Here is a 13269-nt window from a genome sequence, read left to right on the forward strand (position 1 = left end):
CATGACCTCATGCACAGCCACTGATGCTTCAAGGTATATCTGCTGCAGCATGGACTTACCCACAGCTACAGATGTTTCAAGCTGTACCTTCTCCAACATGGACCTGTGCTTGGGCCACAGTCCCTTCAGAGGTATACCTGCTGCAGCACAGACATAACCATGGCCTCAGAAACTTCAAGATGTACCTTCTGTGGTGTGGACTTAATCACAGCTACAGACATTTCGGAGTGTGCTGCTCTGAGGTGAGCTTATCCACAGGTCAGCCTCCCCTCGACTCGAGTTCACGCTGGAGTTCCAGCCTGTCCAGCACAGCAGCGCAGACACAGCAGCCATGCCCTGGCCACCTGCCAGCCCCGGCGCATCGCCATGGCTGTTACCAGCATGTTCCTGGGCACAGCACAGTGAGATGATCAGCAGTACAGCAAGCAGCGAAAGCAAGAAGCAGCCACTAACAAGCACTAGACTCTAATATACAGTGAGGCAAGCAAACCCCGTGGCAAGCACAGAAACTTGCCCATTAATAGCTAAGCAGCAATAACAGCTATAAATTCAATCTTTCACATTCCAACTAAATCTGTCATTATCTCAAACCTTTTGCCCCATGTTGTGTGCCAAAAAGGACTGTTGTGCTTTAACCCCAGCCTGCAACTAAGCCCCACACAGCTGCTTGCTCACTCTCTCCCAGTGGGATGGGGGAGAGAATCAGAAAAGTGAGAAAACTCTTGAGTTGGGATAAAGACAGTTTAATAGGTAAAGAAAAAGCTGTGCATGCAAGCAAAGCAAAACAAGGAATTCATTCACTATTTTTCATTGGCAGGCAGGTGCTCAGCCATCCCCAGGAAAGCAGGGCTCCATCACACATAACAGTTACTTGGGAAGACAAACACCATCACTCCAAACATCTCCCCCCCCCCCTCCCCTCTTCCTTCTTCTTCCCCCAGCTTTATATGCTGAGCATGACGCCATATGGTATGGAATGTCCCTCTGGTCAGCTGGGGTCAGCTGTCCTGGCTGTGTCTTCTCTCAGCTTCTTGTGCACCCCCAGTCCACTTGCTGTTGGGATGGTGTGAGAAGCAGAAAAGGCCTTAGCTCTGTGCAAGCACTGCTCAGCAGCAACTGAATCATCCCTGAATTACCAACATTGTTTCCAGCACAAATCCAAAACATAGATGCTGTACTCACTACTATGAAGAAAATTAACTCATCTGCAGCCAAAACCAGCATAAGCCTCCAGTCAGAATGATGATGGTGAACAGAAAATGTTAAATGAGATTAGAGAAGCTACAAATTTAGGACATATACTAATAGTGAGAGTTTTCAGTTACCCTTAATTCACTTAGGTACTAAAGACAGAATCTTTGAATTGCATCCTTTAAATCAGTTTATAAAGTTGATCCACATGAAGAGGCAGGGAGAAGGGTATGCTCAACCCAATGAGAAAGTAAACCCTGTCTTGTCATCCATCTGTCTGCAAATGCTCTAATTATTGGTACACTTTAAGCAATGTCAGCCAAGGTTACTGAAGGTGGTTTAAAAAGCATTAACTTCCAGCAGCGTTGTTTTTTGTGTGAGAAATCAAAATCAGTGTACCACTGAGGGAAAGGTGGCCATGGTTCATTACCTCTTGATCTTGTTTTGAGAAGCATCATAGAGCTGGCACAGAAGGTAAGTGCAAGGAGAGACAACATAATGTAGAACATACATAAGTTAAAATCTTTCATTATTTTGGTTGCTTAAAGAACTTAAAGTGTTAAGATGTCTTTAATGTTATATAAACAGTTGTAATCTTTTATGTTAAAGACTGACAGCTACTCACATGTTACTAGCTGGAAAAGCTCTTTCTGTACATATGCTTTGTAGTGTGACTCAGAATTGCATTACAAAATCAGAAAGAAATAAGTCTGACATTCCTGATGTTTCTGAAAATGAAAAACAGCTGCTGCTGTCTTTTGCTCTTTTTATTTTTATAAATGAAACTCTTATCAGTTTTTCATTATATATCATACAAAAATAAAGTACAAAACCATTCTGATTTCTTCCTCTCTTCCCAAACCAGATCAGTTTTTTGAAGTGCTGCAACTCAGAATTAAGAAATAGAGATTTATAAAAATAAAAATCATTTTTAAAAAGTTATGGAATTAGATGGGCCTTTTCAGCTCACTATGAAGCCCATCAAGTCTCTTAACACTGGAAAATTAGACGAAAAGTGCTAGAGGGTACTATTGCTTGAACCTTTAAAACTTAACTGGAGAAGGTGAAAAATTAGATCTTCTTGAATTTTTTTAATTCTGTTTAAAGAAAAAACTCATCTATTGGGATGTCAATGTAGCTGCTAAGACCAGCTACATTAAAAATTTACAGCTTGGTAAAACGAGAGTATCAGTTTACAGCATAGCACTCCTCTATGGCAAGATTACTAGGTAAGAGAAAGTATGGGAAACATGAGGTAACTAGTCATTTAGTGAAAGTATAACAGCATTAAATTTAAAGCGTGATAGTCTAGTTTTCCTTGGGTTTGGAATATGAATAACTGCATGATTATTGAAATGGTTGGGTGACTACACATTAGGAAAATTCTGCATGCCAGAGTTAAGCAATAATGTAATGGCCTCAAAGATGCCGGAGAGCCTCTAAGCATAAAGGTGACTGTTCTGTATGCCATATGGTGAAATACCTGCTATAAAATGTGGACATCCAGGATTTCCATTTATGTTACATCCATCACGTGCTGACATGCTCAAGTAATATCAGGGCTTCCATATATAACTAACATGTGTTTATCATTAGAGTAAGTTTCGAATGCATATACTCCCTCAATAGACTTAATGATGGAAAATCTACGTTTTGGTGCCAAAGAACTGGTATGTTTATCTCAGATGTTTTAATAGTTTTTCAGTGAACTGAATTTATATTTCCATTGTCTTTTTCAGAAAGTGGCTGAAAAAACATATAGATTAAAAGAAATCTGTTTTCAATTGTGCACAAAAATTGCAATGTGGTATGCCAAGAAATTCTGTCTTGTTTTGAATAGCATATTATAACATGCCCTACCCCTGGTTAGGGTGTGCGGCGGTTGTGAAGTCTTTAAGTCATCTGCGCCTCCAGATCTCTTGCTCTCATATTTAGTTCCTTCAGCAATGCTCTGAACAGAAATACGTCTCTCCTGAGAATTTTATCTGAAGGCATTGACCTGACAATAGTTATATATAGGTGTGTTCCCTGGTGGCGGTGCTTGTAAATGTGAAGGTCTGAGCAAGACAGGGTTTGTTGGCGGGGATAAATCAATTACTTTAATTTTATAAATTATCTAAAATTAAATGGGAGTTTGTTTTTGGGATGTTAGCTAGCTTTGAAGCTTTGCATCTGTTTTAAATTTGAAGATCTGAACTATGTCTACTTTTCTGTGTTATAAACTGTTTTTCATATGTGCTTATACATGTTGTGCTGTATCAGGCTGCATCTGACAAGTGATAATTTGAGGTCTGAGCATCTGTTTTACAGTGAAATATTGTAAGGATGTCTCAAGATTACATCCCTGAAAGTTCAGTAGAGTTTTGTCACCAAATTGACTTCACAAGGAGACTAGCAGATATCTCAATTCTTAAACTTCTCAGGTTCATCCAAGGCAGAATACTCTGAACTTCTTGGCCCATTAAAGAGTTTTATTAATATGGAGCTCATCCCTGTGTCTCGCCAATTTATTTGCTACCATGTGCTTCCACTCAGTCTTCAGAGATGCCTGTGATACACAGCTGGATCTGGGGAGCTCAGATGCATTCAGGTCATAGTGAACCCAGAGAATGCTGTTTCCTGCTCAGCTTGCAGCACTGCCTGACTTTGTTGGTCTATTTTGTGTTTCTGCTCTCTTTTCTATGACAAATAAGTACAAGTAACGCTTAACTCAGGATTCAGAGCTAATAAATAGCTGCCTATCTTGAGTCTCTAGACCCTCATTCTAGATGGCCAGTTACAAGCAAATGATCTGTCAGCTTCAGTTTTCTGCAGAAGTCAGTCGTGGGTTTAGATCTGATATGTAGTGGTTTTCAAAACTAATTTATATATGACCTTTCCTCCAAATTTAATTATGTTCTCTGAAGCAGTCTATGTGAATTTTGTGGCAAAGACCTTTCTCTTTGTGTTGTTCACAGCTACTGCCTGTTATCTGAGATGCATTTTGTTTCTATTCCCCTGAAAGTACATTTTTTGTTTCAGGCTTTCTGTTTCATCGTATTTGGCTTTCCAGTTTACTTTCTCAATATAATTGTCTTTTGTCTGATTTAGGCTGTGGTAGGGGAGGTTGCTTGGTTTTTCTGTGGGATTTGTTGGGGTTTTGTAGTGGCATCTATTTTACTGTTCTGTGTGCTGGGCTTTTTTATTCAGTTTGGCAAGATGCATATATTTTATAGTGATACAGTGCCTCAACCATTCAAATGTCAAAACATATAAAATGCATATATTTAATGCAAAGCTATATATTAAAAGCAAAAAACATGTAGCCTTTATATTGTTACATGTTATGTGTTTGCTTTTATGTTGCTGTAAGAACTGTACATATTTTAGACTGGTTAATTGTACTGGATATAAAATTCAGATTATGTAATCTTTTTATGTTACAGATATTTCTTAATACTGCAGTCTGAGGGGCACTCTTTTTTACTACTGCTTTCTGCTGGGAATTGTCTACATCATAGACAGATTTGTCCATAGCGTAAAGTAATGTTCAGCATGCTTCTAGGTTTTCTCAAAGGCCAGCAGAGGTTTCAGTGTTGGTAGTCACAGTGAGTTAGACCACCACAACTGAGTGGGGGAATTAGCACAGTGCTCGCTTTGTATCCTCATTCATAACCTTAAAAAGTTAACATTTTAACATTTTTTTCTTTAAAACTGTGTATATTGTTTCTGTGGGATGCCAAAGTGAGAGGATTACAGACACATATTCTTACTAGCCCTGGAAGAAGTGAATAAGAGTTAGCAGCATTTGAGTTTACCCATAATCTTGCGTTGCAGTTTACACCTAGAGTTGATCCTGTTCTCCATGAGAAGATAACTAAGAATCCATGCCTGCTTTATTCTGGAATTTTTTGCTCTGCCTTTGTTTTTTGAAACAATCATAGGAATTATTTTATGCATAAAGAGAAGAAGGAAAGTATTAGTAGAAGATTAAGTACATAATTTGTACTTGGGCAGGTCTGGGGTTTATGCCAAGCTCTGCTGTAGATCACCGTGGTAGTTTGGGATGAAACACTCCATTTCCCTTTGACTATTTCTCAACCTGAAAAATAAGCATTTACCTCACGCTTGTATGGCTGGCTAAATTAGTTGTGACAGGTTAATCCAATGAAACTCTATTGGCTCTTTTATACTGCAATTAAATGTGGTCTTCTAACACTTGTAAAGTGCTGCGCTTCTTAAAGGGCCTTTAAACTTTTTCAGATGCTTGGATGGTAGGTATTTTTTATCATGCATGCAGCAAAGAACAGCAAGAGATACATTTTTGTTTGAATTTGTGGCCTATTTTGCAATTCTTATTTTAAAAGAAGAGGTGATAATGATAGAAACCAAGTTTATACTTCATACACTTTTTTTTTAAAAGACAAGCCAAAATACATGTAGGAGTGAAGGGAAATCTAAGTGAAAAAAATTATGGGGAAAAGAGCAGCTTTGGTCCAGACATGCAATTTAAGTTAGGGCAGTGTAAGCACCTTGATAGGATTTAGAAGAATCTCATTCTTCTCCCTGACGCTGGATTGAAGAGTCTGCGGAAGTCAGTGATGAGTGCACAGTCAGTGCTTCTGCCATCAACACAATGTCAGCTAGATTCTCCAGACCTCTGTCTTCTGTTGTGTACAGTTCTGCAGATGGGCAACAGTTGTTCAGAGTACCCCATGTATGGGTCTTCAGCTTCCATAATCCTTCTGTATTGGGTTTGTGTGGAGGTTTTCGTAGCAGGGCTGCTACAGGTGTGGTTTCTGTGAGAAGCTGCTGGAATCTTTTCCCATGTCCAATAGAGCCAGTGCCAGCCAGCTCCGAGACAGACCTACTGCTGGCCAAGACTGAGCCCACCAGCAACAGTGATAGTGCCTCTGTGGTAAATAAGAAGGGGGGAAAAGTTACTGTGGAACAGCAACTGCAGCCGGAAAGGAGTGAGAATATGTGAGAGCAACCGCTCTGCAGACACCAAGGTCACTGAAGAAGGAGGGGCAGGGGGGGCTCAAGATGCTGGGCCAGAGATTCCCCCCAGCCCATGGTGAGGCCCACGGTGAGGCAGGCTGTGCCCCTCGCCCATGGAGGCCCACGGTGGAGCAGATACCCACCTGCAGCCCATGGAGGACCCCACACTGGAGCATGTGGATGTCCAAAGAGGGTGTGACTCCATGGGAGGCCTGTGCTGCAGGAGTCTCATGGCAGGACATGTTGAGAAAAGAGTCCAGGCTGGAGCAGGTTTGCTGTAGGACTTGTGACCCTGCAGAGGGCCCATGCTGGGGCCACCTGTTCCTGAAGGACTGCACCCCATGGAGGGGACCCATGCTGGAGAAGTTCATGGAGAGCTGTCACCCATGGAAGGGACCCCACACTGGAGCAGGAGAAGAATCTGAGGAGTCCTCCCCCTGAGGAGGAGGGATCAGCCACAAACCCCATTCCCTGTCCACCTGTGCCACTCAGGGGGGAGGAGGTAGAGAAATCAGGAGTGAAGTTAAGCCCAGGAAGAAGGGAGGGGTGGGGGGAAGGAATTTCAAGATTTAGTTTTTATTTCTCAATACCGTACTCTGATTTGACTGATAGTGAGGTAATTTTTCCCCAAGTCAAGTCTGTTTTGCCCAAGATGCTAATTGTTGAGTGATCTCTGCCTGTCCTTGTCTCAACCCATGAGGGTTTTGTTGTATTTTCTCTCCCCTGTCCAGCAAAGGAGGAGGAGTGATGGAGCAGCTTTGGTGGGCACTTGGCCTCCAGCCAGGGTCAACACACCACAGCTTACAAGATAAATAAAGTAAATATCCAAATATTTTCATGGTTGAATTACCACAATAACAGAAAACAACCTAAATAAATATAAACTGTGGCAAGCATTGAAAAAAATAATAAGCAAGAAGCCAAGGGGGACTCCAGGTTTACTTGTGTATCCTGATGTTTTGTAAGAAATTGTCATTTCTTTGTTGTTCTGTTACAAGACATTATCGTGCTGACATTTTTTGCAAAGCTTTTAGATTTGTTAGGACATACACTCTAGCTTCATTTGGAAATTTTTCATTAGACTGCTTCAAAACTTGTATATAGTCCAATTAAAAAGTCTGTTGAAATTTGCATGATTTCCTGAGATCCATACAGAATTAATTGCCATAAGAACTTCTCATCTGCCTTGCTATTAAGCCTGTATAGCAACTTCTTTGTAACACCTATACCCTCATTTTGATACTATGTGAAAAAATTGGGAAAGCTTGAGTAAAAACTGAGTAAAAGTTGATTATTAATCTTGACAGGTTTGGGCGCTCCATTTCCAGTGCAGAGTCTGAAGCACTGAGTGCGAATGTTTCTCTCCTTTGAATACTACGGGATTGCTATTTCAGTATTTAGGAGAACCACCCTCTTTTAAACTTTTGCCACATGTAACAGAGACCTGCTTACTGCAATCTCTAGTTGATCCATCCTCCTATTACCAAGATGAGGCACAGTCAGCAAACAATCTCTTGCTCTCAAGAGCTGAGAGACAGCAGTGCTGCCATGAGAGATACCATTAACCAATTCCCTCTCATACCACACTATTCACAATGTCTGATGGCCACAAATCACATCCTGTATGTCTTACAGACAAAAAGGAAGAGGGAGAACTAACAGCATTTCACAGTCAGAAAGTAAATTTTTTCAAGGGTCTTATTCCAAAACCAGTATGAGGTCATGGGATGGACTTGGGTGGCAGCCATGATTTGGCACCTTCAGCCACCCTGTGACTCCACATTAACCACATCTGCTATTATGAAGGACAGCTGTAACTAGTTAGAGCTCTGGGAAGAACGTGTGGATTAACAGGTTTTCTGTGTGGTTTTTTTTAAGTACAGAGACAGCTCTTCTCCTAAGCTGCTACAAAGGGTATTGAAATGACATCTTGTTTTGGCCCAGGATTGGGTTTTGTTTTTTTTTTTCTTTATGCTCTACCCTGGTTAGTATTAGCTCTGCCATTTTTTTGCTTAAAATCAGGCTGTTGTTACACCCGACATTAAACTGCACTTCCATTTAGTTTAGGAACTGGAGTATGACATGCTACAGGGTTACTTTTCATGTCGTGGCTTTTGCCATGTACTGCATACTTGTCAGTGGGGTTGGGGTTTCTGAACTGTCTCCATTTGAATGTTGTTATTTTCAATAACTGAGATATGATCTAAAGGGACAGATGCAGGGCCACCAAGCATTACCAGTTTGGTCCTTTCACCCAGCTGAAATTCTGGTAGCAGTCTTTTTCTGTGAGACGTGTAACAAGGCAATCCCCTTCTGTACAGAAGTCAATGGAAGTATGACCTTTTTCTTTCCTGTTACTGATTACAATTATAGCAGAGAGGGTACCAACAAAAGTAGGCTTGAACAGGAAGAGTGATCAGAATGGAGCAATGGTTAGAAGTCACCATTTCACGTTCCTGAGTGAATCCCAGGTTTCTGCCCTGTAATTCTTCCTGAAGCACTACTGTCTCAAGTATGCTAACAAGGTATCCCTTTCAACTCCTGCAAGCCCATCTGCCCCAAGGTGCTGAGACACTCATTTTCTCATTCTCACTTACTTTATCACTTGAATTGTATGAAGCAGTTACTCCCCAGACAACTTCAGCCTGACATTTCCATCATGCTGCTTTTATGTTTGTTTTTGTTTTACCCAGTGCTGCCAGCTCTCAGAGCCATTCTGTACTTCTGACCCTTGTTCCAGTGCATCTCAAAACTTGCATTGTGAATCTGTTTTTATCTTAGGAAGTTTATAAGTCCATTCTCTTCCCAATCATTGCCACATTGTACGAAGTTTGTCTCCCTTAAGTGGGGCATACATGTGTGTTTCCACATGTGTAAGTTATACAACTGTTGCTTTATTATGCTGTAACTGACAAGTTATGTTCTGAAGTTTGTGCATCTGTGTGCACATCTACCCCTCAGGATGAAGAATGCTTGTTTATGCAGTTTGGGTTTCTTTTCATTTTAAGAGATTTCAAACTGTAGAGATCAATGCAGTTAATTCAGTTAAATGTCCACATGGAATTTAATGAAACATTTCGGTGATGATAGATAGACGTCTTCAATACTATATAAAGAAATAATGCATGACTTACCAAGACAAGAATTGTGAGAAGACTGACTTTCAGGTGGTTCTGTATGTAGCTTACAACTTCTCACTGAAAAGTGTGACACTCTACACTGCTTAGTTGCTTTGTTCACTTTGCAGTGCCTCAGTTGCACATTGAATGAGAGAGAGTGTTCCTGTGGAAAGTACTAGGACATTCTTGTGTGACAAAATGGACAGTGCAAAATAATACAAGAAATAGCAGGAATATTTGAGAATAAACATGTCCAGTTCCAGTGTCTGCATAATTACAGATACTGGGGGCAAGGAGGAGGGGGAAAAGGTGTTCTTGCTGTAAATACAATTGACGTTTTTCTATTACAATTTATTTTCTGCCAGGGTTTTATATACTGGAAAATACTTAAGGAAAAATACATTGAGCATTGGATATGCCAAAAAAACCAAACAGAAAAGTAGGAATTTTTAAAGAATGTAAATGTCATATTGTATGTTTGTTGGCTACTGTCTATCACTGTAAGTAGTGGTTTTGATGTATTTTGCTATAAGGAGAAGACGTGGTTATTCCATATGGATTGGCATGTATGTGCTTAAACCTTTTCTATAAATATTTGAATTAAAGGACACCAGGTTTTGCACAGAAGCTGCTGCTGCTCTCTCAACTTCATGGTGTATTTTTTCAAAACCCACAGGAAGTAGCTGAAGGGAAAAGTGTATCAATTAAGTTCAGAACTAGATTTTCCAGCTATAGAAAAATATCTGAAGAAAACAGCATTTGAACTTCAGAAATGTGAGCTGTGAGCTTGCTATCCCAGGAATCTGGTGGCACATGGGGACCAAAATTCAGATTTCAAGTTCTCAGAGCTAGGCTAGCCTGAAAGTAAGCCAGTCAGTGGCCCTTGGAAATGGACCCACCTTTTGACCCATCTCCTCTGGCCAGTGTTCATAGTTTTGTAGACAGTCTACAGAGAAAACTTTTTTCCAGTTTTTCTTGACATAAAGAAAGAACATTGTAATAGCAGAGACTTGAGAAGAAAGGAAAGTACTAAAATTCCCAGATGCTCTGCACTTCAAACATGTAGTATGATGGATATACCTGGAGTATATTTTGTAAGCTCTAGAACTATGAAAAAAAGAAATACGAACAGGATTTGCTTTGCATTGCCTGAGGAACAAGATTTACATTTTGCAAACCAATTAGTTTCTGCATTGAGAAGTACTGGCACTACTGTAGATGTAGTGTCTTCTGCTGTCTTTCCTTCAGGCCAAAGCACTGAAAGTGACTCTGCTGCACTAGTAGTTGGCATGAAGTGTCCCTCTGTCTTTTTGCAATGAATACATATTTTTTTATATTAAGTGGCATAATTCTTCCGGAAGAAAATGTATATGCAAACAAGTAAGATTCCCCACTGAGCACTCTTAGGTCAAGCAAATCAGATTCTTTAAATATGCATGGCTGATGTGTTAGGTAGCATTTGTGTTGTAGGTTTAACCCCAGGCAGCAGCTAAGCACCCAGCAGCTGCTCACTCACCCACCCGGCAGGATGGGGATAGCACCAGAAGAGCAAAAGTGAGAAAAACTCATGGCTTGAGATAAAGTTCAATAACAGAATAAGGAATTTATTTACTACTTCCCACCAGCAGGCAGATGTTTAGCCACATCCCAGAAAGCAGGGATTCATTTCACATAACAGTTACTCAGGAAGAAAAATGTCATAACCACTAACATCCTTTCTTTGAGCTTTTCTTTGCTGAACATGACTTGGTATGAAATAGAATACCCTTTTGATCGATTTGGATCAGCTGCCACAGGTGTATTTCCTTCCCAACCTCTTGCCCATCCCCTGCCTACTTGTTTGGAGGGCAGAGTGAGAAACAGAAGGCCTTGATACTGGGCAAGCACTGCTCAGTAATAACTGAAACATTGGTGTGTTACGAACTCTGAGATGCTTTAGTCACAAATCCAAAGTATGGCACCATCTTGGCTGCTATGGAGAAAGTTAACTCTGTCACAGGGCAGAGCCAGTACAGTCTCCTCCCCTTGTTCTCTACCACTTACATACATGTGACTTGGGCTCCATCCGTTGCAGTGGTCTCTTGGGACAGGACAGGCAGTGTGTTAACATTGAGCTGTTGGCTGCCCAAAACAGCTCAGGTTGGGTCATGGGGCACTTGCCTGGTCCTTTACAAGGCTCATCGTCTGTTGGTTTGGGTGGCTTCTGCTGTAGTACTGCCTGTACCATATAGCTGAAATCACACATAGCAACAATTTAAACATACATCCATTACAGTACTGCTAGGAGGAAGGGAGGAAGGTCTTTCCCTCTCTTCAAAGAAAAAAGAAGACAAAGCTATCTTTGGAAGTCTTAGATACCTCTCATTTTGTTCTTCAAGCAGAGTGATGGCAAGAACCTGAAAATGGCATAGCTTTTACAAGTGTGTTATATCTAGGACTTCTGATATATAAAAGAGGAAGTCAGGTGCAATTCCTACCTTTCTCCTTTTCCTTTGTGTTAAAGCATGAATACCGTATTTGTTCTTTGAACCGGTCTGGAAGCTGCCTGGCAGAAAAGGGCCTGGGGGTGCTGGGTGACGGCCGGCTGGGCAGGAGCCAGCAGTGTGCCCAGGGGGCCCAGGCGGCCAGCAGCACCCTGGCTGGTGTCCCCAGCAGTGTGGCCAGCAGGACCAGGGCAGTGACCGTCCCCCTGCACTGGGCACTGCTGAGGCCGCCCCTCGAACCCTGTGTTCAGGTCTGGGCCCCTCTCTGCAAGAGGGACGTAGAGGGGCTGCAGCGTGTCCAGAGACGGGCAGCGGGGCTGGGGAAGGGGCTGGGGTACAAGTCTTGTGGGGAGCCGCTGAGGGGGCTGGGGGTGTTCAGTCTGGAGAGAAGGTGGCTGAGGGCAGACCTTCCCGCTCCCTGCAGCTGCCTGACAGGAGGCTGTAGTGAGGTGGGGTCGGTCTCTTCTGCCACATAACAAGCAATGGGACAAGAGGAAATGGCCTCATGTTACACAGGGAAAGTTTAGATTGAGTATTAGGAAAAATTTCTTCACTGAAAGGGCAGTCAAGCTTTGGAAGAGGCTGCCCAGGGAGGTGGTGAAATCATCCCTGGAGGTACTTAAAAAATACGTAGATGTGGTGCTTAGGGGCATGGTTTAGTGATGGACTTGGCAGTCCTGGGCTAGTGGTTGGACATGATGATTGTAACAGTCTTCCAACCTAAATGATTCTATGATTTTGTGCAGAATTCCAGTATTCCACCACATCAAATTCATGGTCGTTTGTCTTTTAAGATCAAGTTTGATCTCTCAACCACATTTAATGTATATTCTTTCAATACCTGCTACGTAATTTTGCCTACTTCTATGGCATCTGTACTGCATTTTTTGCAAGCTGCTGTACTCCTTGATGCAGAATGCCTTCTACCAATATGATGTTCTTTATTCAGGGGATTCATTAATTTGCTTTGTATGTATAAGAAATAGTGAATGTAAAATCAGTATGTTAGCTCTGAAGGATGTGTCTGGTATGCTTTTAAAATAAAAATTGTATTATCCCTATTAACTACCTAAGAAACAGCAGATTTACATGTCTGTTACATTTCTGTCAATGTTTGGCAGTCAAAATTTTCCTCATTTAAAATGACAGTAATACCGGAAAGGTAAGAAATATTCAGATATTATTAAGCTTTTCCTCGTGTTCATTTAGTAGTCCGGAATCACATTAGTATGCATTGTAGCATAACTGATACAGACCTGTGTAAGTATTCACCGTTCTATTGACTTCATGCCTTTGAATTTATTTTGTATAGCCAAATTGTACTGCAACTGAGCGAGCCATTGCAAGACTTGCAACACACCCCATCTTGAAATCCAGATTTGTTGAACTGAAAGGTATGTAATATTATATTAACTTGTTTATGACTTCAGTAGCTTACTGGTGTGTTATCTTGTTCCTGTACATTCCTGACATGAACAACCAGTATAAAAGAAGTA

At 41.3% G+C, this 13269-nt stretch overlaps 1 protein-coding gene across 1 annotated transcript in view; it reads left to right on the plus strand.

The window, feature by feature from the left end:
• SRFBP1 (serum response factor binding protein 1) overlaps positions 1–13269 on the plus strand; it is a gene marked incomplete at its 5' end in the record, with an annotated part of 55147 nt that overhangs the window by 38341 nt on the left and 3537 nt on the right. The window contains one exon of the mRNA XM_037373817.1: positions 13086–13167. Within this exon, the coding sequence (XP_037229714.1) occupies positions 13086–13167 (82 nt within the window). The remainder of the gene's footprint in view (positions 1–13085; positions 13168–13269) is intronic.

This window comes from Falco rusticolus, chromosome Z (assembly GCF_015220075.1).
Source record: "Falco rusticolus isolate bFalRus1 chromosome Z, bFalRus1.pri, whole genome shotgun sequence".
NCBI classification, from domain to species: domain Eukaryota; kingdom Metazoa; phylum Chordata; class Aves; order Falconiformes; family Falconidae; genus Falco; species Falco rusticolus.